General features: G+C 31.6%; 3 protein-coding genes across 3 annotated transcripts; 2 read left to right on the forward strand and 1 right to left on the reverse strand.

Annotated features, from left to right (window-relative positions):
• Window positions 1-205: 205 nt before the first annotated feature.
• Window positions 206-1,842, forward strand: LOC100802462 (uncharacterized). The gene is made up of 2 exons (XM_003545229.4): window positions 206-513; window positions 1,210-1,842. The coding sequence occupies exons 1-2, from the start codon at window positions 269-271 to the stop codon at window positions 1,400-1,402; spliced, it is 438 nt and encodes a 145-aa protein (XP_003545277.1). The 5' UTR covers window positions 206-268; the 3' UTR covers window positions 1,403-1,842.
• A 7,839-nt stretch (window positions 1,843-9,681) lies between these two features.
• LOC100797308 (sugar transporter ERD6-like 6) lies at window positions 9,682-14,424 on the forward strand. Its single transcript, XM_003544360.5, has 18 exons — window positions 9,682-10,007; window positions 10,096-10,158; window positions 10,259-10,348; window positions 10,475-10,534; window positions 10,713-10,778; window positions 10,866-10,931; window positions 11,032-11,107; window positions 11,739-11,803; window positions 11,888-11,980; window positions 12,094-12,174; window positions 12,302-12,386; window positions 12,821-12,867; window positions 12,955-13,017; window positions 13,111-13,170; window positions 13,329-13,394; window positions 13,489-13,548; window positions 13,859-13,973; window positions 14,051-14,424. The coding sequence occupies exons 1-18, from the start codon at window positions 9,816-9,818 to the stop codon at window positions 14,161-14,163; spliced, it is 1,461 nt and encodes a 486-aa protein (XP_003544408.1). The 5' UTR covers window positions 9,682-9,815; the 3' UTR covers window positions 14,164-14,424.
• A 6,969-nt stretch (window positions 14,425-21,393) lies between these two features.
• On the reverse strand, window positions 21,394-23,229 carry DDKCS (3-ketoacyl-CoA synthase 4-like). Its single transcript, NM_001280589.2, has one exon. The coding sequence runs from the start codon at window positions 23,124-23,126 to the stop codon at window positions 21,594-21,596; it is 1,533 nt and encodes a 510-aa protein (NP_001267518.1). The 5' UTR covers window positions 23,127-23,229; the 3' UTR covers window positions 21,394-21,593.
• Between the last annotated feature and the right edge of the window lie 2,182 nt (window positions 23,230-25,411).

Here is a 25,411-nt window from a genome sequence, read left to right on the forward strand (position 1 = left end):
ATTTGCAAAAGAAACATCGCAAGATGGTTGATGCTAAATGGTTGAAATCCCTACCATTAGGCAACATGACAAATATTTCAGTTTACACATGTGTGAATCCTATTTTAAATTTGAAGGTGAGAGTCAAATATAAGGGATTTTGCACTATATAAAAGCACCTAATTTTAACCAAACATAAGTTTCATTTCACTATTGCAACGTTGAGATTAAATTACAAGTTGTGAACGTGTTTATTGAATTCTTGATTCTCTTAGGAAGCAATAAGGACATGGCAAAGATATCATTAGCTTTGGTATTTGCATTGGTGGTGACTGTACCATTTCATTCAGTTATGGGTCAGGATGATGCATGGAAAAGTATAATAGACCAAGCAAAAGATGAAGCAAGCAAAGCAGGTCTCTCTGAAGATACAATATTCGGGGCTGAGAAGGCTATAACAGATGGTTCTGCCGAAAAGGTTGCTGAGGATGCCTTGGGTGAAGGATCTTTGGATGATTGGGTTAAACAAGCCAAGTAAGACCATATGCATCGTTCTTCTCTCCTTTTACATTTCACAACCATGCACAATCTAGTTTCTCATGACAATTCCGTGCTTGATTTAACTTATTTTAAAATTAATTGTTTGTCCAAAATTGTTATTACATTATCCATAATGTGTCTTTTTATAAAGGAAAAAAGAACTTAGATGCAATTCCTTTTATGCTACTTCCACTGCTTTCTAATCATAATTAGAGTTTTCACTTCATTAATCTGATCTAAATAATAAAGGTTTACATTAAAGAATTATGAAGATCACATAGGTGACACTCTAATTCTAGTTGAAAAACAACACAAACAACTCGAGGAATTTGGCTATGTCAAACATACTTTTGGAGAAGGAACACTCTAGATAGTGTATTTTTTTTTTCTCCCAACATATTTTTGAGAGGGTCCAAACGATACTCTAAACATGTTCTTTGTTCTTCTATAAAACATTGTTATCTCAAATAAAAACATTCATGAATGATAACGAATTAATGCCATTAGTTTTATATTTTAAAAACTAACTTGATAACACCATTAGTTTTATAAGAAAATTGCGATGTTAAAAAATAATTTAAAATAATTCTAAAATTTTAAAAAAAGTAATGTGACATTGATATGTTTTTAGATGATTAAAATACATAATTTATTAAAAATTTAATTGTGATTGTTGTTGTCATAAATCAGAGATATGACCAACGGTGAAAGTTCACCCTCTGGGGCACCAGAAGATTTACCAGATGATGAAGAAGAGGACAATCTTCTAGAGACACCAGAATTGGCACCAAAAATTGCACCATCAAAGGCACCCGTAGGAGCACCAACAGATGCACCATCTGCCGCACCCCAAGCACAAACTCCCTCTGCAACAACATTATAAGCAAGAGATATAGATTTGGTTTCAAGATGCATGGACTAAATATGTGTAGGTTAAGCCAATAAATAATTTTACATAAATACTTTACATTATATAATTATTTAAACATTTTTTACACATAATTATGTTATATTTAAAATTATAATTTGTCAATTGATTATTGGCTTAATTTACACAATTTGTTTGATGAAAGTATGTACAAGAATATCTCTCCCAAAGACAAGAAATAGGAGCAAAGAAATGTCACGCCGGGTGGCACAGGATAAAAAGATCACACTCTAGATATATTAATATAAAAAAGTATTACATTTATAATTTACACATTTTTGGAGGGTAAAATCCATGTTCAGGATGCAACATCCATCAATTTTTACTTTCACGAATATATTAATGTACACAAAGTTACTGAGTGTATGCTTGTTTACAGGTAGAATAAGATTAACTTTACATTGTTGAAATGGGACTAAATTTTGTTTTTAAATCAAATTTAATCACATGTTTTATATTACAATATAGGTGTTTATTTTCGTGTAAAAAAAAAACTCTTAATTACAACATTATAGGTGTTTGTTTTTTTGGAATGCCAACATTCAAAGAATGATACTTTCTCGTGCCAAGTTGATTCCATTTTATTTTTGGGTTTTAAGGAAAGAAACAAAAAGAAAACCCACCATCATCACTAGCTCAATGCAATGATCCCTCAGCATCTAACTATCCAAATGCAATAATCCATCAATAAAAAGTTTCTTATTCACAGACAAAAGTTTAAACTTAATTTATAAATTTAAAGCTAAATTATTATTTTAGTCCTTTAAGTTTCAAAATTCTCATTTGATGCTTTATGGTTTTGAATAGTTTTATTTTGATCATTTTAAACATAAATATTAAATATGTTAACAAAAAGTGTTTGTTAATACTGATTGAAATTATGAGATGATAAGTTAATTAAAACGATGTCGTTGTGTTTTTCTTAAAAATGATTGTAATTTGTTCCATTAAGATTTTTAAAATGATTTCATTTTGTTTACTAAAACGTTCATATTAGTATTACAAATTTCATATATACATACCCATTATCTATTAGTGATAGCAGATGACCTTTTATAAAAACTTTCAAATTAGTACAAATGAGAGATTCAACCCCTTAGTAAGAAGAATCTGCCGCCTCCAAAAGACTACAGTTTACTACAAATTATTATTGTACTACAAATTAAAGAGTTCCTAAACTTGTTGCTTTTATTTATTAGCCTTTACTCTTTGGCTAAATAATTATCTCACTATTTGTTTTTATATACTAGCTATTCACCCGTGTGATATCGTGCAGGGATTTTAAAGTTTTTAAATTAATTTTATAAACAATAGTACATGTGTTTTTAAAAATAAAAATATAAAAAGTAATTAATACAAAGAGTAATATATTTTTTATATAAATTTGAACCTTGCTACAATCACACTAAGCAGAAAAAAAGCTAAAACTAATTACAATTAAAATATAAAGTAACTATTGATGCTAGATTATATGTAGCATATAATAAAAATTTAAGGATATGAGAATAACATTTTCATTCATAGGAATCACTTACATGAAGAACCTTAGTATGGTAGCCATAGGAATAATGGGGGAAAAATAGAAAAAATTGCACTTAAATGTAGATTATTTTTCATTGAAATGATAGGCATATTTTTAATCAACTTTGTTTCTAGAACCTTTGGGGGAAAGTCTGCAAGTTCATTTAGTTGGTTTTGCAATACTACCAAATAATCATGTGATTGTTTTTAAAAAAAAAAGTCATCAACCTTTTGATTCCTCTATTTAACCTGGAAAATTATACATTACATTTCAGCTTCTTCAATTTGAATGGTGAGTCAAATTATATATTTAAACATGCACACATATTTAAAATGTTATTGGGTGTTAAATTTAATAAATAATAAATTTAATTATTTTTATCTTAAATACTTTTAATTTAATTATTGAATGATTAATATTATAATAATGACTATATAAAATTTAACAAAATTTAAATATAGATATTCTATCAAAAAATAACTATTTGCTTATATTATATGTTAAAAATAAAATAAATTTATTTTTTAACTGTGTGAAATTTTATAAATTTACTATTTTATGAAGGCATTAAATTTAACGACCGGATTATTATAAATAACATGACATTTTATTATGTTGAAACTCTTACGCACTTGATTTTAATTAATCTCACTTTAAAAAAATATTTAATCAATAAAATGTGAGTGTTAAAAAAGTAATTTACACATTAATTATATATTTATATTTAAAAAATATCATTGATGTACTAAAATAGATTTTTAAACCACTCAAACTTTTCTTCAAACTACAATCTCCCTTTCACTAAACACCAATCACGAAGAGTTGATAAAAGTAATTTTATACAGTGCATGGAAAATTGAGTATTCTCCACCATATCTATAATATGAATATAAAACCATTTCTTCCCACCCTCAACCATCTCCCAGGATAAAATTGAGCATTCTCCACCATATATCTATAATATATATCAACTGGTTTTTCACCAACACTATGATTTCTACCAATCCAAATGGCCCTTATCACTGCAAATCAGATAACTTGCCACACCTCTCCATTTATACTAGCCCTCCCATTAAGCTCTTGAAATTGTTGAAATTGACTACACATAACATTGTGTTTGTGTACAATACACACTACTCCCAACCAGCTCAAGCACCTATACGGCTATACCTCACTTGAGAAAACCGATCATACTCATAAAATAAATGTACAACAGATTTTATCTTCCTTTGATAACCCACACAAACACCTTAATTTGTCATAATACATCTGCTCATTAATTTATTAAATATGATTAAGTTGTGTATCTAATTTAATGTAAATCAAATATTTACAGTAAAATGTGTATTTTTTCTCATAAAGTATGAATTTTAATTTACTAACTCCAAAATAACCAGGGTCAATTATGTTCTAAAATGCTCCAAATAAACGGGTGCATAAACTGGCGATGAGTAGAATATTAAAAAGTTTTCCTTCACGCATTCCAAAACGAACCACCATGCTCCCTTTCTTCTTCCGTTGTGCTGCAGCCTTCATGTTTTCTTACCTTGAAGTTGTGACCATTGCTTCCCTCTACTTGCTTTTGAGACAACATTGTCACTGTTATCCTGTTATCCACAAAGTAGTGTCTAAATGCTGGAGAATCTGAAATACATAAAAGGACCATAAAGGAGACAAAACCATATCAAAACACAACATCAGAAAATGAAAGCCAAGGAAGACCCCATATCTAGATTACTAAAAATCACTTTTGAAATGTGTTATATAAACAGACCCAACGAAAAAAATGGAGGGAGGATACTTGATTCCCTAATTTCATTCATGATCCTAAGTCTACACTGAATGTAATTTTCTTTATACAGAGATTAAAATGCAGGAAAATTTTCCTTTCTAATTTATATGATTATACGAAAATGCAGAATGTATAATTTTAACAATGGTACTATATTCACATTATTGAATGAATACAAACGCAACAAGCACTGTTGCTCCAATGCCTAATCCATCTTCAGTGACCTTCAAAGATAAAAGCATTTAACAATTAGTGGTAGCAAGTTTACAAAGATATAAAAGCAATCATTAGGTAATTCAGCAGATTATTTCATCTAATATGCTGAATTACCTAAAGACGACGTCCATGACTTCTTCAAAAGAACCATATAAATATGAATTACCAAATGAAGTTGGCCTTCCAAAATCTTTACTTGAGTGTGCATTCCTGATATTTCCATAAATTCTTGTGTTCTGTGAAAGAAAGGTCTCAAATAGAAACTAAAATTAAATAAAATAAAATTGTACGGCGTTTCTTGCAACATTTTCTCTCATCAACCACTATCACCTTAAAATGACGATTAGAGACTCACATAAGTCCAAGCACCATATGCCCTAAACCTACAACTCAGAAACTGCAGCAAGTAACCCAAAACTTAAAGAGGTTTCTGAAATTTGTGAAAAAAAAGAGCGAGGAGAGGAATGGTGAGAATGAAAGCACTATTAATCTTCCACATTGATGGGCTCACCACTTACTGCTATATAATTTTATAGAGCTAAATCCATGAACCATAATACTAGGCGGGATAAACTTTAATTCAAAACAACAAAGCTATCATGACAATTCTGATCATTGTCGGATTGAAATCATGATTTATTTCATGCACGTCATGAACATGGTACGTATGGTTGTGTCCGTGCAGAATACTTTTATCTATATCAAAAAGACATTGTGTGTTTCTTGTTTGTCAAAAATGTAAAAGACACATGTATAAATTCAAATTAGTCCTTCAAATTTTGATAATTTTTAGTTATTTTATTAATTTTTCTTCAGAAATTTAATCCTACTAAATTATTTTGTGTATTTTTAATCTCTTATTTATTTTTATTACTCAAAATTAGTTTTTATTTTTGTCCATTTGTAGTTTCTCATCTATTTATATTTGAGCAATAAAAATAAATAAGGGACTAAAAATGGATAAAAAAATTTAGAGGAACTAAAAGTGATGATAAAAAATTAATGAAAAATTAAAAGTTATGAAAAAAATTGAGAGACTAAAAATAAAAAGCTAAAAAACTTTTGAGAAACTAAAAACTTAATTAACCATGTATTATGTATTATGTATAAAATATAAAATATAAAAAGGTATGGATGGTATTATAAATCCGTGCAAATAATTTGGAAAGAACATGTTCAAATTTGTTATTTTATAATAAGTTAAAGACTTTACAATAATGTTTGTTGTCTATATTTAAAATGATTATTCTATATATCAATGCATACTATTCAATCAAAAATGACTTTAAAATAATATATCCAATGTGCAATAAAATGGTCCATAACATATGACAAATACATTAAAAGTATGATGCTGCATATTTTGTAATAAACAGTGTATATATGCAAGACACAATAAAATAATAAGGAAATGATTGAGGAAAAAAAGGGCTGTGGGTGGCACTGTTATTTGAATAGTGAGTGAAGTTAGTAGTAGAAATGGCTTTCTAGCTATCCTTGCTTGTTAAATTAAAGGATACGATTTGCTTTCATTTATTGTTGGGCCGTCTATTTATTATGCTCAACAGGTCCAGGAGCATCTGTATTACAGGCCTTGGTGTGTCCATGTAATAATTCCAAGATAGGAGTGGCTATTGGTTCCAATTAGATTGTTATAGTCCTTATCATCATTCAAAATTTTAAATTTACTTTGACCTACAATGGAATTATGAACATTATTCTTAAACGAAATTGTGATTTTGTTATGGATTGTGATTTATGGAAACGGAATTACAATTTTATTGTAATTTTTTTATTAAAATATATAATAAAATCATATTTTTATTATATAATTGTTTTGTTTTAAAAAATATACAACATACGATTTTATTGTTCAATTTCACAAAAATATATTATTTTCTTCATGTTTTATACTACTCAATTTACTTTTTTGAGTTTGCTAGTGTCTCAATGAGCAAATCCAAATTCTCAAAAGTACCAATATCCACACAAAAAAAAGTTAAAAGAAAAGATTTCTCAATAAAAATAAATAAAGTAGTTACACATGGATTGGATGTAGCTGGCAACTTTTGTTTAAAAATAATAGGATGTAACATGTTGAATTTTCTTGGCCCATACAAGATTATTAGCTAATAAAGTTGTGATGAGTGATGACACGGGATTCATGTGATATTATTTATAAAAAAATATAAATGTCGGTAAGTTTATTTTAAGTATTTGAGTAATGTTTTTTTTATTAAAATAATATTTTTAATAAAAACGTGGCTTTTAAATATTTCAAATTAACTAGTTCTTCAAACAAAACAAAAAAGTAAATCAAGTAATTAAACATAAATAATTAATATACTAAAATAAAGATTGAATTGGATGGACGAATTCAATTCTTAAAGAAAATAATATGAAAGCAAATACGTATTTTTTATTATTAGGTACGATTTTCTTTAATTGCCGATAACTGACATTCACAACAAATAAAAATTGGACACTTGACCTAATTTTGATTTATTTTCAATTAAAATTTATCACAATTTAAGAAAAGGACATTTTTTATTGTTTATCACAATATTTGAAGAAAAAAAACTATTTCTCTTGCTTACACTAATCAATCCCTGTAAGTGTAAAGACAAATTATTAGTGTTCACTGAGGAGAACATGATTATTAGTTCAACTTTGTATTTGATCACAACTTTGTCTCTTTCTCAAAATCCACCGAAAACTGGGTAGTTGAACAAATACAAAGAACAATTCGTGCACGAGATATTCAGCAGAAGCCAAAACACCAACGTTGAGTCTTGGAGTCGAAAACAAGAGCGGTGTTCCGCAAAATAAACTGTATCCAAAAATATTAGTAAGATATTTTCTAACATATTATAGTATATTTTTTATTTATTAAAAATTATAAACTTTATTATTCTCATTTTTATTTAACAAATTTTACTCATGATTTTATAATTTTTGTAAATTTAACTAATAATAAATTTTATATTAAAAAATATGTTGATAACATTTCTCTTTACAAATATCCATTACCTTTGTCCTCTAGCTTGGTCCCGGTGTCTGCAAAATAAAAGTGATATGACCAAGTAGAAGAACATGTTCAAATTTTTTATTTTTTAAAACAAAAATTATTATTTATATTCTTAAAGTATCAAATACAATTCTTTTAACATTTTTTTTATCACGTATTAAGGATGTAATTTTAAAATTTTAATATTGTCAAACACAATAATAATCCTTATAGCTAATTCTCCTGTTTGGTAAGAGATTTATTATGAAGGATATAAATTGTTAAGTATCTTAAGTGAATTGTCAAAAAGGAAAAGAAAAACATATTCAAAATTTATCAAATATAATTAATAATCATAGATATTTCATAACTCTCAATCTTTTTTTTTTCAATTATTAGCTAAGAAATATTTCTCTGTTAAACAAAAAAAACAATGTTTGTTAAAGAAATTGTAACATTGTTACAAAGTAGTAATTAATGATTATTTTAAGAAGATCTTGACCATTAACTTTTAAGTTAGGTACTTATAACATATGCAAAAGTATCTAAAACTAATGGTAAAAACTATTGTAAAGTTATATAAAAAAAACTCTTGTAAAGTATGAATTAATTAATACAAGGATAGCATAATAATTTATCTTTAAGTTAACTCTATTTTGACTATTTTTGAGAAAACATCAAGGATGAGCTGCTTACGTGTCTCCATCTCATAGTGAATGTTGAATATCTAGAAGACAGATAACGATGAAATAATGTCGTACTAAATTTCAACTAGTAAAAGATGAATGAATTAGATTGTCAGATTGTGTCTCGTACAAGATTATGTATGTTTGTATATATATTTATTTACAAGAACTCGTAAAGATGGTAAGATGACTAATAACAATAGATTTTTTAGCATATTTCTTTACTATTTTTATTATTGATTAAAATTTATTAAAAAATAAAAAATTATAGACGAGATTTATTAAGAAGTGAAATTAAAAAAAAAAAGCTTTGAAACTGTAAAAATATGAATAACACTCTTTAAATAAAGATAAAACTTGAAGAGAAGATTTATCATTATCATGTTTTCTGTTTCTGTTAGTTTAAATTAGATTTGCTATTAGTTGTTATTTTATCTGGTTAGTTATTAATTTCTGTTTTGATTAGATAAAATTATCTATATCTTTCGAAGAGACTTGTAATGCTATTATAAGCTTATCGCCTCTAATCAATAAACAAGTCATTTCAGCCAATATATTAGCATTGCAATATTTTTAATTGTAATAATACTAGGTGGTAATTTTCTTCTTCTTCTTTTTTACTGCATTCTTTATTTTTGTCTAAAATATCAAAAACTACAAAATTATGAATCAATAAATATAATATGAGATTCATTAAATTTTATAATTTTTAATAAATTTTAATTAATAATAAAAAATAAATATTATATCTTTTTATAAAGTTTTCTATAAATCCTCTTACCATCTTATAAAATACTAATTAAAAAATATAATATTTTTTAATATCATAAAAATTTAAAACGATTTAATACTTGTCATACAAACAAAGAAGAACGATTAAAGGAAAAAAAAATTAAAAATATTATAGTAAAAAAAATGTGTTAGAAAAAAGTATGTTGGTGTTATCTCTCTTCTAAACATCCACAATCTAATCTCTATATCATGCATATTAATCAAACTTTATTGCCAACTCATTGGGTGATTCATTATAATATGCCATGTCATCCACTTTCCCTCTTATTGTAGATGTGTTAGAATGAAGAAAGAGTTTGACATTATCAAATCATAGCATAGCAGAAGAAGAACAGATACATAGAAAGAAAAACATGAGTTTGAGGGAAGACAATGTAGAGGGAAGGGATCTGAAGAAGCCATTTCTTCACACAGGAAGTTGGTATCGTATGAGTGGGAGACAATCCAGTGTGTTTGGTTCCACACAGGCCATTCGTGATTCCTCCATCTCTGTCTTTGCTTGTGTTCTAATCGTTGCTTTGGGTCCAATTCAGTTTGGTTTCACTGTAAGAATCACTTTTTTCTTGCAAAGTCAATGACAAAAATTCAGTTTGGAAACTTAAAAAAAACATGATTTTGATCATTTTATGACAGGCTGGTTACACCTCACCTACACAATCTGCTATCATCAATGACCTAGGCCTCTCAGTCTCTGAGGTATGTTTGAATCATGAATGAGAATGAGTTTGTATTGATTTGTTACATTTTGGTTCCTTGTTTTTTATGTTTCACAACTTCATTGTACTTTGTTGTGCAGTTTTCTTTGTTTGGTTCTTTGTCCAATGTGGGTGCCATGGTTGGAGCAATAGCCAGTGGTCAGATTGCCGAGTACATAGGGCGCAAAGGGGTACCCTTTTTTCTCTTTTTTCGTGTGTTTATGTGTATGCTTTTCCTTTAATTTCAATATTTGAGTTTGAGGGATGAGGCTAATTCAATTGGTCAACGGGTTACAATTTCTTGTCTGAAATTGCAGTCTTTGATGATTGCATCCATTCCAAATATTATTGGTTGGCTGGCTATCTCATTTGCAAAAGTAAGTTTGAATGATTTTAGTATTTTATTTTCCTCCATTCATTTACCCAAAATTACATTAATTGGTATTTCAATGTGGTTCTGGATAATTTATTGTTTATCCAAACATGCAATTATTTAGTAAATATATTTGGTCGTGATTCTGAGCTTGTCTTATTGACATGTTCTTCAATTTTCAGGATTCTTCTTTTCTTTATATGGGAAGATTGTTGGAAGGGTTTGGGGTAGGAATAATATCTTACACGGTAATTTTAAAATGTTTTTGCTTTTGCTAGTGTGGGATTTAGTTATGTGTGACACAGTTATTGAGTGTTTAAACTTCAAATTCACAGGTGCCTGTGTACATAGCTGAGATATCACCTCCAAACTTGAGGGGGGGTTTGGTTTCAGTTAACCAGGTTGGTTGATACCACCAAGATATTGATGATTTAATGCTAGATATTAACAGTTTTTAACATTTCCTAGATTAGTGATCTTTGTTGTTTCTTTTCTGCATAGCTCTCTGTCACCATTGGAATTATGCTGGCATATCTGCTGGGGATTTTTGTTGAATGGAGAATCCTTGCAATTATAGGTAATACACTATAAGATTTGGCAACACGGTAAATTACCCTAAATGGATTTATGTTTCCTGTAACTATCAAATGTCATAAAACTAAATTTGGAGATTTTTAGATGTTGTTACACATCAACTAGAGATATGACAATGTAGTCTTTATAAAGTCTGGTAATCTTCACCTTTCAAGCTAGTTTGTGAGGTTGAGTTAGGCCCTAAGCTCAAATTTTAAGTTGGTTTCATATTCTATCCCAGATCTCTGTTATATGGCCCACCCATATTTGTCTACGCCCTATATGTCTATTCCTAGGCATGAGAAGGTGTTAGTATTGAGCCATCCGCATTTGTCCATACTCTGCGTGAGGGTGGGGGGGTTGAGATCCCCACATTGACTAGAGATATGACTAATGCAGTCCTTATAATAAAGTTTGGAACAAGCCAATTTTGTGAGGTTTTAGTTAAATCTTAAGTCCAAATTCTAAGATTAGTCAACTCAGTTGTGAATAAATGACAATCATAACATATCTCAGATTTAGTCCAAATTTGGAGTGTTGGGACTTGGGAAGGGTTAAAGCCCATGCAATGCTTCAAATCAACTAAAGAATAAAGAATTACATTTGTTGACCTCTATGTCCTTGCTCTCTTGCAGGAATTTTACCCTGTACAATATTGATACCTGGCCTATTTTTCATTCCCGAGTCCCCTAGATGGCTGGTAAGCTTTGTGAATCAGTATTCTTGAGTGTGATCGAATATGTGTTGTTAGTTTCTAAAAGTGAATTTGTTTTGCTGAATATAGGCAAAAATGGGAATGACAGAAGAATTTGAAACTTCCTTGCAAGTGCTCCGAGGCTTTGAGACTGATATTTCTGTTGAAGTGAATGAAATTAAGGTAATAAGCATCATCAGTTTTGTTCCAATGCATGACCCTCATATTTCCTATATTTTTATTACCATTAAATGTATCCTAAAATTGACTTTTTATGTGGGAGTCATTTTATTCAGAGGGCTGTTGCTTCAACAAACAGAAGAACTACAGTTCGATTTGCAGACCTCAAACAAAGAAGATATTGGCTTCCCTTAATGGTATTTCTTATCTATTATCTAGAATCATTAGTTTCAAAAATTCATCTGCCTTATGGAGTTGGATTGCGTAATAAATTGGCAATGACCATTAGAGCCTAACCACTTTTTACTAACTCATATCCTGTAGATTGGAATTGGACTGCTTATTTTGCAACAGCTTTCTGGAATTAATGGTGTTCTTTTTTATTCCAGTACAATCTTTCGAAGTGCTGGTATGCTATGCTGATTTCTTTAAATATTCTAAAGTAATATACATGGAGCAATATCAGGGAACCATGAAACAATTTGAATAGAGTTACAATCTCATGTTTGTGTGACTTTCAATAACACTCTTTTCTGTCAAAAACGGTCAATTAGAATTATTGAGGAGATATTCAAATTTTCAAAAAAGAAAAATAGTTAGTGAAGTATTCAAGTGTATGGTAACGAATAATCCCCTTAATGATCAGAATTTTCTTTTACGAAGTCATGACAAAGAACCTAGGTTACTTCTCCTGATTACTTCTCGGGATATTCTCATGTTATTGATATTGATCTTACACACAGAAAAAAGTGTGTTTTTTTTGGGTTGGCTTGCGCATCAGTTTTCAATCTGTTATACATGAAATTATCCATTATTCTCATCATTTTAACACATATTAAACAGGAATTAGTTCGAGTGATGCAGCAACATTCGGAGTTGGTGCTGTTCAGGTTCAGCTGAGACAAAATTTGTAATATTCAATTTTTCTGTTAAATATTCTCAATTCATAACCTGACAGATATATACATTTCATCCAGGTTCTTGCCACCAGTTTAACTTTGTGGTTGGCTGACAAATCTGGTCGCCGGCTTCTCCTTATTGTGAGTCTGAACTTTTCTATCATGTTTAATATTATGTGACTATTTGCTTGGAGGATGAGAAATAGAATGACCAAATCTTCCATTGCATTGCAGGTCTCTGCATCTGGAATGGCTTTTAGTCTCTTAGTTGTTGCAATCTCATTCTACGTGAAGGTAATAATATATTGATATGTTTTATTTTGTTGCTATATACATATCATACACTGTTTTATTATAAGCATGTACGTGTCTGCTCATGTGTGTGGGTACCACAGCCTCTCTGAACAATATGCCACCTGTTCTTTATGTTTTTTTCTGAAATTTGATCCCAGGCTAGTATATCAGAAATTTCTTCCTTGTATGGGATACTGAGCACCTTGTCGCTGGTTGGAGTTGTGGTATGCGAATACATTTAAATTCATTATACAAATACAATGTTTTTGACTGCTTGTTTCCTAACTATTGCATCTTAAACTTCCAATATTCTTTCAGGCCATGGTTATTACATTCTCTCTAGGAATGGGAGCTATGCCATGGATTATAATGTCTGAGGTACCATTTTTATGGTTTTACATTTTAGGCTTTTATTCCCAAAGCATAGGAATATGCAGCAACAATGATACATGTGACAATCTTATAGGAAAAACAGGAATCTCAAGAGATGACGTGTTACTATTTTTAAGATGCATCAATGCTGCACAAATCACTAACATCTTTTTGTGGATCATTGCTTCTGAAATGGAGCATTGACTGATTGCATTTGCACGAAACACAAATTGTTGAAATACAATTAGTAGCTTGTATTATTGGTTGCACTTGAAGTCACAGTCACAATTAATGTGTTCAATATTTCATGTCACAGATTCTTCCAATAAACATTAAAGGCCTCGCGGGAAGTGTTGCAACACTTTCCAACTGGTTGTTCTCCTGGTTGGTTACATTGACAGCAAATATGCTCTTGGACTGGAGCTCTGGAGGTTTGTGTGCATTGCATGTATTTTCCTCTGAATATTTTTTTTTTGGTTAACAAGAAGCTACCTTTTGTTCTTGTCAGGAACCTTCACCATATATGCAGTTGTATGTGCCTTGACTGTAGTATTTGTTACCATTTGGGTCCCTGAGACAAAGGGAAAAACTATTGAAGAAATCCAATGGTCTTTCAGATGAAGTTTCTTCTCTGGCAGTTTTTTTTTCTTTTTCCTTTCACAAGCTGATTTCAGAATTTTACATTGTAATGTATCTGGGGTTATCGAGTGATCGATTCAAGTATTCATTTGATTCCTTCGCTTGAAGGTTGGAATCCTGTACCGGCAATAAGTTCTTCGAGGTTTCTGTATGAATTGGCTTCCTAAACATTCACTTAGACCAGTGCACTTGCTGTATGCACCTTGTAATTGTTCCTCATCAATCCAATTCATTTTTATGTTCTTTTGGTATGTTAAAGATGGAAATGTAACACCTGTTTTTTTTTGTAAAATAAATTAAAAAATGTTTTATTTAAAAATCAATAGAGTTTTAGAAAAAATAATGAGATTTTTGTATTTAAATAAATAAAAAAATAGTTTTATTAATTAAAATAATATTGTTAAGGTGAATAAAATAAATGTTTTTAGAAATTAAAAATTATGTTTTGTTTATTAATTTGATAGGGAGTAAAATAGAGTTTATTTTATAAAATAATAAAATAAAAAAAGTAAATAATAGGATCAAAGTATCTTATCCATAAATAGAGATATATTAAGTCAGATTTTATATTTACAACATGGATATGTTTTTATGCTCCTTCTTCCTCTCCTAACATCCTTTTAAAACTACTATTGCAAACTAGTTAACAGTTAGATCATCCTGAAATTAGAACACCACCTTTGGAACTCATTTTTGCACATTCTCATCGTTGGAATTTGTGAAATAATGTCTGCCGAGAGAGGAATGTCCCTCGCACGGAGACTGAAATTTTGGGTTGTTTTATGAATTTCAATTTTGTTCTTATTCTTTTATTCCCGAATTGACTGTGTTTGACAGACCAATTGATATCCTGATGTGAAATTATTGTGAAATTGATATGTTCTTGTGTTGAGTGTGAAACTTAGAAATTGAACATTTTCTAATTAACGTAAATTGATGAAATTAAGTAAGGAGAGATTTACCGTAAAAGGGAGTGAGATATTGATTTTGCATTTTTCCACTTTTCTTGCTTTTTAGGTTTTTTTATAATTATTTGGATTTGGTGCATTGAAAGTTTACTTTGAAATTCATGATCCAATATGATGTGTGCTAGTTTTATATATATAGATTTAGTTATATATTTATTTATATTAATATTTGATGTAAATAATACTGTAGTGTTGTTATAGTATGATTTCGAAAATTATTCAAGTGTTGGACTTTGAGAATATTATGGTTAGATTTGATATACATGTGAATGTTGTACCTTATGAATATTGTTATGAATGTTATGAAGATGTACAAATAAACATGAGGTGTAATGACATGTTGTTTCGAGATTATGAAATTGTGATTGAGATTGAGTATAACTGACAAGTTGAGCATGTGTTAATTTGTGGAATGCACGTGAACATGTAATGGTGGATTGTGACATTGTGAGATGTTAAATTGTGGACATAAGATATAGTTGTGAAGAAGTATGTGGTTAATACTTGATGTGATATTACTTATGTTGTGAGTTATGAATTATATAATAATTCGACTGGTGTTTACCTTGAGAAAACAATTTATGCGTGAGGTGTTAAAAGGAAAGTGTAGGGTTCCAAGTTAAGAACCTAAGGTGTTAAATTGTAGCACAATGTGTTAAACGTGTTTGAAAACAAGTGTGAGGTTGTGGGTAATACAAAAGTTGTTTTAGGGGTTTGACCTGAATCGGGAAGATGAGACTCTAACGGATTCTTTGAAGTCTAGGCATTAGGGGTAACTACACTCAGTTTGAGTGCTCATTTAAGTCTATGTTGATCCCATATGATTGAAACATTCTCATAAAACAGAGTGACTCTGACTGATCATCTTATGATTTTACTTAGTGAGAGTGACCTGACATACTGATTGTGTGACATGTCTTATTATGTACTCCTAAGTGCCTTGGTGTTGTTTTTCACTGACATGGTACCACATTACATATAGACTTGAGTCTTAGTATAATTGTTGCATAACGCATGTGAATTGTTTATTTTGAAATTGTTAAGTGTTGTTACGTTTTAAGTCGAGTGTGTGATTCATGTGTAATGTGATTGGTGATTGAAAAATAAATTTTAAATGATAAAGTGGTGAAGTGACGAGGATTGTATTAAGTTGAACTATGTGATAAATATTTCTATAATGTATTTTGCTTATGTCTTTGTTTATCCGTATTTTATTTAGAAATGTGATAACTCACTCTATATGTGTTGTTTGTGTGTAGATCATGTGATGATCTCGAACCTTGTGTCCGTGGAAGTAGATGACTAAGTTGATGATGTTAAAGAATCTCATGCTAGAGGACGTTGAGACACAATGCTCTGATAGGATGTAACACTAGGGCATGAGTTTCTGTTTCAATTGGATGATGTTCTTGACATGTTATTTCACTTTATTTTATTCAATTGCTTAACTTGAGTTCTTTTGTAAACTTGGACGACCTTGTTTTGAGTCGAAGATATTTTTAATAAGTTTTATTTGGTAACAGTAAAATGAATATGACTCTTTTATCCACGTGAATTTATTTACGTGATTTGAATAAAATTGATTTAATTAAATTTCAGATTTTTATTTATTTTTCTTAATTATATATATGTCGGGATAGAGGGTGTCACTGGAAGCCTAATTAGTATAATTATGAACAAAATTTAGATGTAATTCTTCGAGTACTTTGAGTGTTATTCTCTAATAAGAATTGAAAATCCATCTCAATAGTTTGCATAATAAATGTTTACATTAAAAATATCAGTATTGATTACTCTAATTTGGAGAACACTGTCAAAGGCAGCTAAGTAACTATATATGTATTTCATGTATCAAGAGGATCATAGATTGCTAAAGGAATTGATTGTTGCATTTAAAAATGGAGCTGTAGATTTTAGTGTGACTATCATTCTTTTTTTTTTATCAGTAGGAACTGAAGATAGACACTGATCAACTAATTGAATCAAACCTCTCAGTTGTGTGACTCCTGACTATCGTTCTAGCAAAGCTCAAACAGTGACAAGATATTTAGATTTCCATGCATTATTATCAAGGTTATCAAACTCAAGAGTTTACGCAAACTCGTGAAAGTTTTATAAATTCGACTCGTAGACTCAACTCGTAAACTCACAAGAGTCTACTTCATATAAAAATAATAACAAAATATCTATAAATAACATATTAATTAAACATTTCAACAATATAATAAAGTAAATATAAAGTTCAAAATATTTAAATAATCAAGTCTAGTAATAATACATCACTAGTATACAATAACTTGTAAAGGTTATAGTAGTGGTAGATCATTCTCATTGAGGGTTTGATGTTATTAGAGAACAAATGTTTGATATTATTAAATGTGAGAATTTTGTATTTGAGAATCACACGCTAAAAGAAGATATGTTGAGTGCTAAACACACGGAGAATAATAAAAAAATGACTTACATTTTGGTCTAATTTTTTTAATTTGCTAACTCGTTGACTCGATGATAAATTCGAGAGCGAATTTAGTTAGAGTTTATAGAGTTTACTCATAGTCTACTAAAAGAAAAGTTTACGAGTCAACTCGTAGAGGACAAGTGGACTCATAAACTCGTAAGAATTAACGAGTTAACTCGAGAGTTTGGTAACCCTAATTATTATACATGCCACCGGTTACCTCTCGTGGTTTATAAGGAAGGTTTCGTAAATGTTAGCAGTAGGAGAAAACTAAACAGCGTTATTACCTAAGAAAAAAAATTTCTACTTCAGGGAAACGTGTTTCCGGTTTTGTTTTTTGGGTGGTTGCGGCGAGTGAAAGTTGTGACAAAGTGAAAAGGAAATGTTGCACGGACCACTCCATGCTATTCATACACAAAAGGAGAGAAAGGAAATTGTAGATATGATATGATGTATTAGAAAAGAGAGATAAAAATAATAGTAGTTTATCGACCAAGTGTTTGTAAAATAGTAATATCCATGTATCATCACTCAAGTCAAAAATGTCTTAGGCTATGCTTTCTTTGTTTGAGGCAATTAAACAGTAGTCTACTACTACCTAGGTAAAAAATTTCTTTCAAGGAAAATGTGTTTTAAGTCATGCCTTTTTGTTTGGAGGAGTATTAACACTAAACTCACAACCACACTCTTTTTAACATAGTACTCCCTATTCTTTTTGGTAAAAATTATTAAAAATTATAAAATTATGAGTGAAATTTAATAAATAAGTAGAAGTTATTAAATATTATATTTTTAATAAATTTCAATCAATAAAAAAAAATGTCAGTATTTGGTGGCAAAAAGATGTCAAAGAAATGGAGGGAGCAGTGAACATGTTTGGTGTATACGAACAGGATGAAAAGAAATGAAAAAAAAAGTGGTGGATCTCACTCTAATTTATTTCGGTGTATACGAACAGGATGAAAAGAAATGAAAAAAAAAAGTGGTGGATCTCACTCTAATTTATTTCCATGCTAAAATGGTAAAAAATGACGAAATACGCAAAGGTTCTATCTATAATCAATTTTGGATAATGAGATAATCAATTTTGCACATGGTTGTTACCGAGTGGCACCTATTGCATTCCACACCAATGGATGAATCAATAATCTATGTGCTTCTTTTGTTTCATCTCAGTCTCCAACGTTTCCTGAAAGCCATATCCATCCATCAACCTCATTAATTGCCCCGTTAATCAAATCTGTTCAATTTCTATTTCTTTCCTATTTGTATCAAACAACTCTAAATTTATTATATTTCTCACTTATTTTTATTCAACTATTTCTCTCTTTTGTATTTCTATTTATCCTATTTCTCATTTATTTATTAGAGCATATAGTTAGTATTTCTCTTTTGTTCATGAAATGTAGTTTCTTTCCCCTCTTTTTTTCCTTCTTTTATGGTTGTAGCAAGTAAAATTTGTAAACAAATGGCTTTCAGCATGGGTTTGGTTTACAATTGTTTCAACACAATAAAAAAAGAAAGAAAACGTTCACATTTGTTAAATGTGATTGGGATGTGTGTTTGCATTACTTTTCAACTACAGAGTTCACCTTAAATGTACGTCGCAGTAGCTTAACGCGTAATCAAACGAGTACTTCGAGAAGTGGAGATGATTGTAACTACTACTTTTAAAGGAAATGCACGAAGGTGTCTGCAACGTACCCTAAAAACGAGAATGAGCACGTCCTTGTCACGTTAATGTGATCCACATTTCCAATGACTCGGCTCGTTTTCTCACAATATTCCATAGGTATGCGTAAATATTTCTATAGTTCGCGTTCGGGGCCAATGCATGCTTATTTTGGGTGTTAAAAATTGATTAAGGATCCGTTTGTTTGCCGAGAAAAAGACCGAAATAAAAGTTATGAACAGTAGTACATCCTAGAAGTTTGAAGAAATTATTTGGATAGACACGATACTTAACATATGTTGTGTAGACGAATTCTCCCATGCAAAAGTAAAGCACTTGTCCCTTGGCTCTAAAGTTTTTTTTAGAGCCATCAGATTCATTAGATTCTAAACGAACAACTAGAATTTTTGTTTTGTTTTGTTTTCATTTTCTTTTCTCTTTCCCAATTTAACCCTATCCCTGTCCCCTTCTCTCCCACTTGGAAATTGCGAACAACACTTCACCTCCTTCGAAAGCACTCAACAATGGCAACCAAATTTCAACACCAAAAAAAAAAAATAGTCAACAAACAATACCAAACACCAGTCAACAACATCACCACCACCACCACCACCACTTTTTCTTCCACAACCGTCCTCCAATTGTTGGCGCCACGAGCCACCACTGATGAGGACCCCGATGTCAAAGTCGCTGCTCTCCTTCACATCACCGCTTCAGACCTCGATACGTTTTCAGCACTGAGAGCCAACGACGACGACACTACTGTGGCCACAACAACATCATCGAAGGAAACCAACGCAATGTACCAGGAAATCCACCACTAACCAACACCACAAACCATCACAAGCCATTACCGTGCCGCAGTGACAACAAGTCTCGCTCTTTTTCTTAGATCTGGAAGCCACAAATTGCCCCCCTTTCTCGAATTAAAAAAAAAAAACTCTTTCTCAGATCTGCAGGAAAAAAAACACAAACACAGACACACCCAAATAATCAGCGATCCACTTCTCCCTTGACCTCGACCAAGATCCTCTTCAGGCTCTGCCTCTTTGACGTCAACCGCCACATCACCAATGTCGGTGTCATCGAGGTCAAACCCAAGATCGACAGCATACCATCACCACCGCCACACTTAAGCGGAATCATCAACACCTACATATCTATGAGGTAGGTATTGAAACGGAGGAATTCATTCAATTTTGTTTCAATCAACCCCATCATGGTGTTGTTGGCAGTAGTGTGGTTCGCCGCTAGCGAGGGAGGTGGAGCGAAACAGACTAGGTCTTTTGAGGGAGAGGAGAGATCATCAAAGGGGTTTCCATGGGACAAATTGGAAAAAGAAAGGAAAAAAGATAAATAAAGAAAATCATCTGTCATAGATTTTAAGTTTAATAATATCCAATGGTCTATAAAAAATTCGTATCGTGCGAAAAGTGTTTCACTTTCGCACGGTAAAACTCGATTTTTGTATAAAGCCAACAGGAAGTGACAGTTTGTGTTTGACATTTTAAAATTCAAGGACCAGCATGTAAACTTCATCAAACAAATTGATCATACACATGGTTCAGTTTAGTAGGAAAAAAAATGAATTGGTGGAATGATTACGGAGGCTCGTGTAATAGAAAACTAAACTGCTACTTTGATTTAAATAAGATCTTTGAGCACTTTTTTGGTGTGGCAACAAAAAAGATTTGGTCAAAACGTTCTAGCAAATTTGTTGTGGAAAGTGCAACATCAACTAAGGCAAGAAAATTCAAAAGGAATGAAAAAGTAATTACAAGCATTGCTGCAAATTTCTAAGATGGAAAAAACCTTGGGCATGAGACTTCCAAAGGGAGTCTACGAGAAATCTTCAGGAGATTATAATGCACTTGATACAGAGTGAGAGACAAACACAATGTTTATGGCTAAGAAAAACTAATGTATCCCGAATATGCTCGAAGGTTCCTCCTATGTAAAAATATGAGAGAGGATTATTGTACACAGTCTTACTCTTACTCTTACTTACATATGCAATATTTTCAAATTCGAATCCATAATCAATTTGTTACCAAGACACAACTTTATGACTAAAAAAATATAAATTCAAAAGAGCATCAGCAGGAAGAAAAAATCAGGAATTCCCCATATCATGTTACTCCAGATTCATGAATTTAACCCAATAAAAATCCACAATCACCAAACACAAAAGAGGCAGTGAATTACACTATGAAATCTACAACAGAGAGAGACAATGGATCTGGAAACTAATGAAGGGTTCTCTGAATTCAATTGTAACAACCAAAGTATGTGACTGAACTTAACTGAACTATCACTATGAGACTATTTCCACAGGATACTTATCAATGCAATCTTCCCATGGTCCATTAGGAGAAGGCCTCACATTTCTCAGAGCCTGCCAAACCGCACTGTTACATTTGAAACCACTCCCAAAAGCAATTTGCCAAATCCTGTTACCCTTCTTGATCCTCCCTTTGGCTTCAATGTAAGCCAACTCATACCAAATGGAGCTTGAGGAAGTGTTCCCAAATCTATGAAGGGTCATTCTAGAAGCCTCCACATGCTCAGGAAGCAGCTGCAGGTTCTTCTCCAACTCATCAATCACGGCCCTGCCCCCGGCATGGATGCAGAAATGATCAAAAGCAAGCTTGAAATCCGGTATGTAAGGCTTCACATCAGCCTTAAACAACTTCTTCATCAGCAGAGTCACGAAAAACAGAAGCTGCTCACTAATTGGCAGCACCAAAGGGCCAAGTGTTGTGATGTTGGTCTTCAATGCTCCACCAGCAATTGCCATCAAATCCTTAGACAAGGAAACACCAGTCTTCCCTGCATCATCCTGCTCCTGGTAAACACACCGGAATGCCTTGTCGTCCGCACCGCGATGAGTCCTCACAACATGGACAAGCCGGTACTTTGCCCTCCTTCGATCCGCCGGCTTGTTGGAGAGCAGCAGCACGGAGCAGCCAACGCGAAAAAGGCAATTGGGAATGAGCATGGATTTCTTGTTCCCAAAGTACCAATTCTGAGTAATGTTCTCAGTGCTAACAACCACAGCATATGTGTTCCTATGGACCTGCAAAAGGTCCTTAGCAAGATCAACAGCAATGACTCCAGCACTGCACCCCATCCCTCCCAAATTAAAGCTCCTAATGTTACCCCTTAATTTGTACTTGTTAACAATCATGGAAGACAGTGAGGGGGTAGGGTTAAACAAGCTGCAATTCACAATAAGGATACCAATATCCTTTGGTTTTATGTTGGTGCTTTGGAAGAGGTTGTCCAAGGCACCAAACATGACCTGTTCCGCCTCGGCCCTGGCAGCGGCCATGGAGGGCTGGGGCGGAATAGAGTGCATGGCGTCGGGGACGTAGGTTTCCTCCCCGAGGCCAGAGCGTTCGAGGATCTTCCGCTGGAACTCCAGGGAGGACTCCTCGAAGTCTCCCGTGAGGCGGGAGTGATCCATGAAGCTCCGGAAGGGGGCCTTGAGGTGGTCGGCGGGGCGGAAGCAGGCGGAGTCGAGGAGGTAGACGGGGCGTGGGCAGGTGACGGCGTAGAGGGTGAGGCCGAAGACGAGGACGGCGGAGCAGGTGAGGATGGTGAGGAGGTTGTACTGGAGGTGGAGCCAGAGGTGGCGGAGGTCGGTGGTCTGAGAGACCTGGATTAGCGTGACGAGGATCAAAGGGACCAGGAATAGGGTAACGAGGTTGGAGATCAAGTAGTGGTAACCTAATTTCACGTACTTGAGATTCACGCTCTGGAGGAAATCTGGGAGCACCATTCTGCTCTTCTGTTGGATCTGAACTCCCACCGCAGCTTCTTCTTCTCCACTCATCGTCACTGTCATCTTCGCAGAGGAATGTGAATGTGAATGTGATTGTGATTTTTACTTTTTGGTTTTGTCTTTTTATTGAATGAGTAGTACAAATTGGTTGAGAACGCGAAAAGGAGGAGAAAGAGGGTTATGCTGTTATGTTGTTGCAGAATGCGAAGGTTCAGAGTGAGGACTGTTACGAAAACGGTTAATACACTGTTCCGTACACTGAGTGGCACCAGAGAATGAGGTAAGACTCTAATGTACATCAGCAGGGTGGGTTGGTATTCGTACTGAGAGGCCACCAACGAAACCAAACGAATGTAGCTCCTCTGCTCCGTAGTGCTCTCTCTTTTTCTTTTTTGGGATTTTAATAAAATTGCTTCTTTTTGTAACGTTTCTTTATATTATTTTTACGGATAAATATCAATTTTAAATATATACTCCCTTGACAAATTTATCCATAAAATGAAAATTTTAATCTCATAAAAGTAAAAAAATGTGACAAATTTATTTATTTATTAATTTTAATTTATAATTTTTTTCTTGTCTGGATCAAGATGTCAGTATATTTTCATCGAACCAAAATATCAATCATTTTTATTGGACCAATTTGTCAAACTCCAAATTTTATTTCTTAAAATATAATTTAATTTTCATCTTTTTCCTTTTTTTATCGTTAAGTATAGCATTATAATAAACACAAAAAAATAAAAAAATAAATATGAGTTAGAACAAACATAATAATAAACATAATATTAATTAATAAGCATAATTACTTTTGTAACTTAAATGCAACCACAACAACACTAGTAACATATTTTTTAAATTTTGATTAATTATTTTTATTTTTGCTTACAAATTATTTATGTTAAATGTTATATATTTATAGGATGAGATTAACTAGTCTCAATCTGTTTCACAAGTTGAACAACCTCCCGTTAATTTTGAAAGTACTTCAACTCTTAATGCTAAAAGTGTTCCATCTTCAACTCCAACTACCACTCAAAGTGCTCCAACTCCTAGTGTTGTGAGTGACTTTTACATATAATTTATTAGTTATTGTTAAATTATATTATGCATAACTAGTCATTTTCAACACCAATTCAAATTATATTCTCAGATGTACCATCTCATAAGATGAACCAACCAAATTACATGAACTTCATACCCACACCAGGGTTGCCTTATCGCCAAGATTCGAATAAGTGAAATTTGGGGTATACTTGTCTTTTGTTTATGGTAGATTCTGTTAATTATTATAATTTGGATAAACTTGTAATGATTGATATAGTGTTGTAATGTTTATTTTTGTACATTGGTAGAATATTTATTTTGGAAAGTTTCTATTGTGACAACATTAGGTAATGACAAAATTAAATTGAATCTCATTTTGTAAGGATTAACTTAATAGTTGTATATTTTTGTAGTCTCATATTTTGGATAAAGTACTGTCACGTTAGAAATTTCATAGTAACAAACAAATTATACTTATTAATCAATATTATACTTAGTATTATATTTGTTTTAACTTGTGTTTGCTTCTTTATTTTTTTTAATTATTATTGTAATATTATGTTTGTAACGATAAGAAAACCGAAAAAATAAATATTAAATTATATTTTACCTTTAAATGAAACGAAAGTTGGAATCTGACACATTATTCCTCCAATCTATTCAACAGTCGCAATCATTCTACTGACATTTTCATCCATTTGTATCGCATAGACTCTTTTATTAACGATAATAGACAAAAATTAACAGATTGATGAATTTGTTAAACTTTTTTACTCTCGAGAATTAAAATTTGAATTTTAGTCTTTCGAAAACGAATTTGTCTGCACTTTACACATTTATGGACGAAAATTACTATTTACTCTGATTTTTATTGGTAAATACTCATTTTAGTTTCTAAAAGGATAAAAAATTCAAAATTAATCTCAAATGTACTAAAAATGTGATAGGTTGGTTCTGTCGGTTAAATTTGAGCCTAATTTGTCATTAAATTATCATAAAGTGTAATTTGTTATATTTTTTTTACATTTGAGAGCTAAATTTAATTTTTTTATATTTTAAGAAATAATTTGTATCAATCTCATATTTTCAAATATCAAAATGCCTATTTATGTTATTTATTTTCTTTTTTAAAATAAAACTAATAATTAATGACCGAGTCAGAGACAAGGAACTCAACTGAGCCCAGATATATTCTACTACTATTAAACAAGTGGAGGAAAAATATAGGAAATAAAATAACTGATTTATATAATTCAAAATCCGGACTTTGAATGGCTTGGAAGGGATGCTGAGTAAGCTGT

This window comes from Glycine max, chromosome 14, assembly GCF_000004515.6.
Source record: "Glycine max cultivar Williams 82 chromosome 14, Glycine_max_v4.0, whole genome shotgun sequence".
Classification (NCBI taxonomy): domain Eukaryota; kingdom Viridiplantae; phylum Streptophyta; class Magnoliopsida; order Fabales; family Fabaceae; genus Glycine; species Glycine max.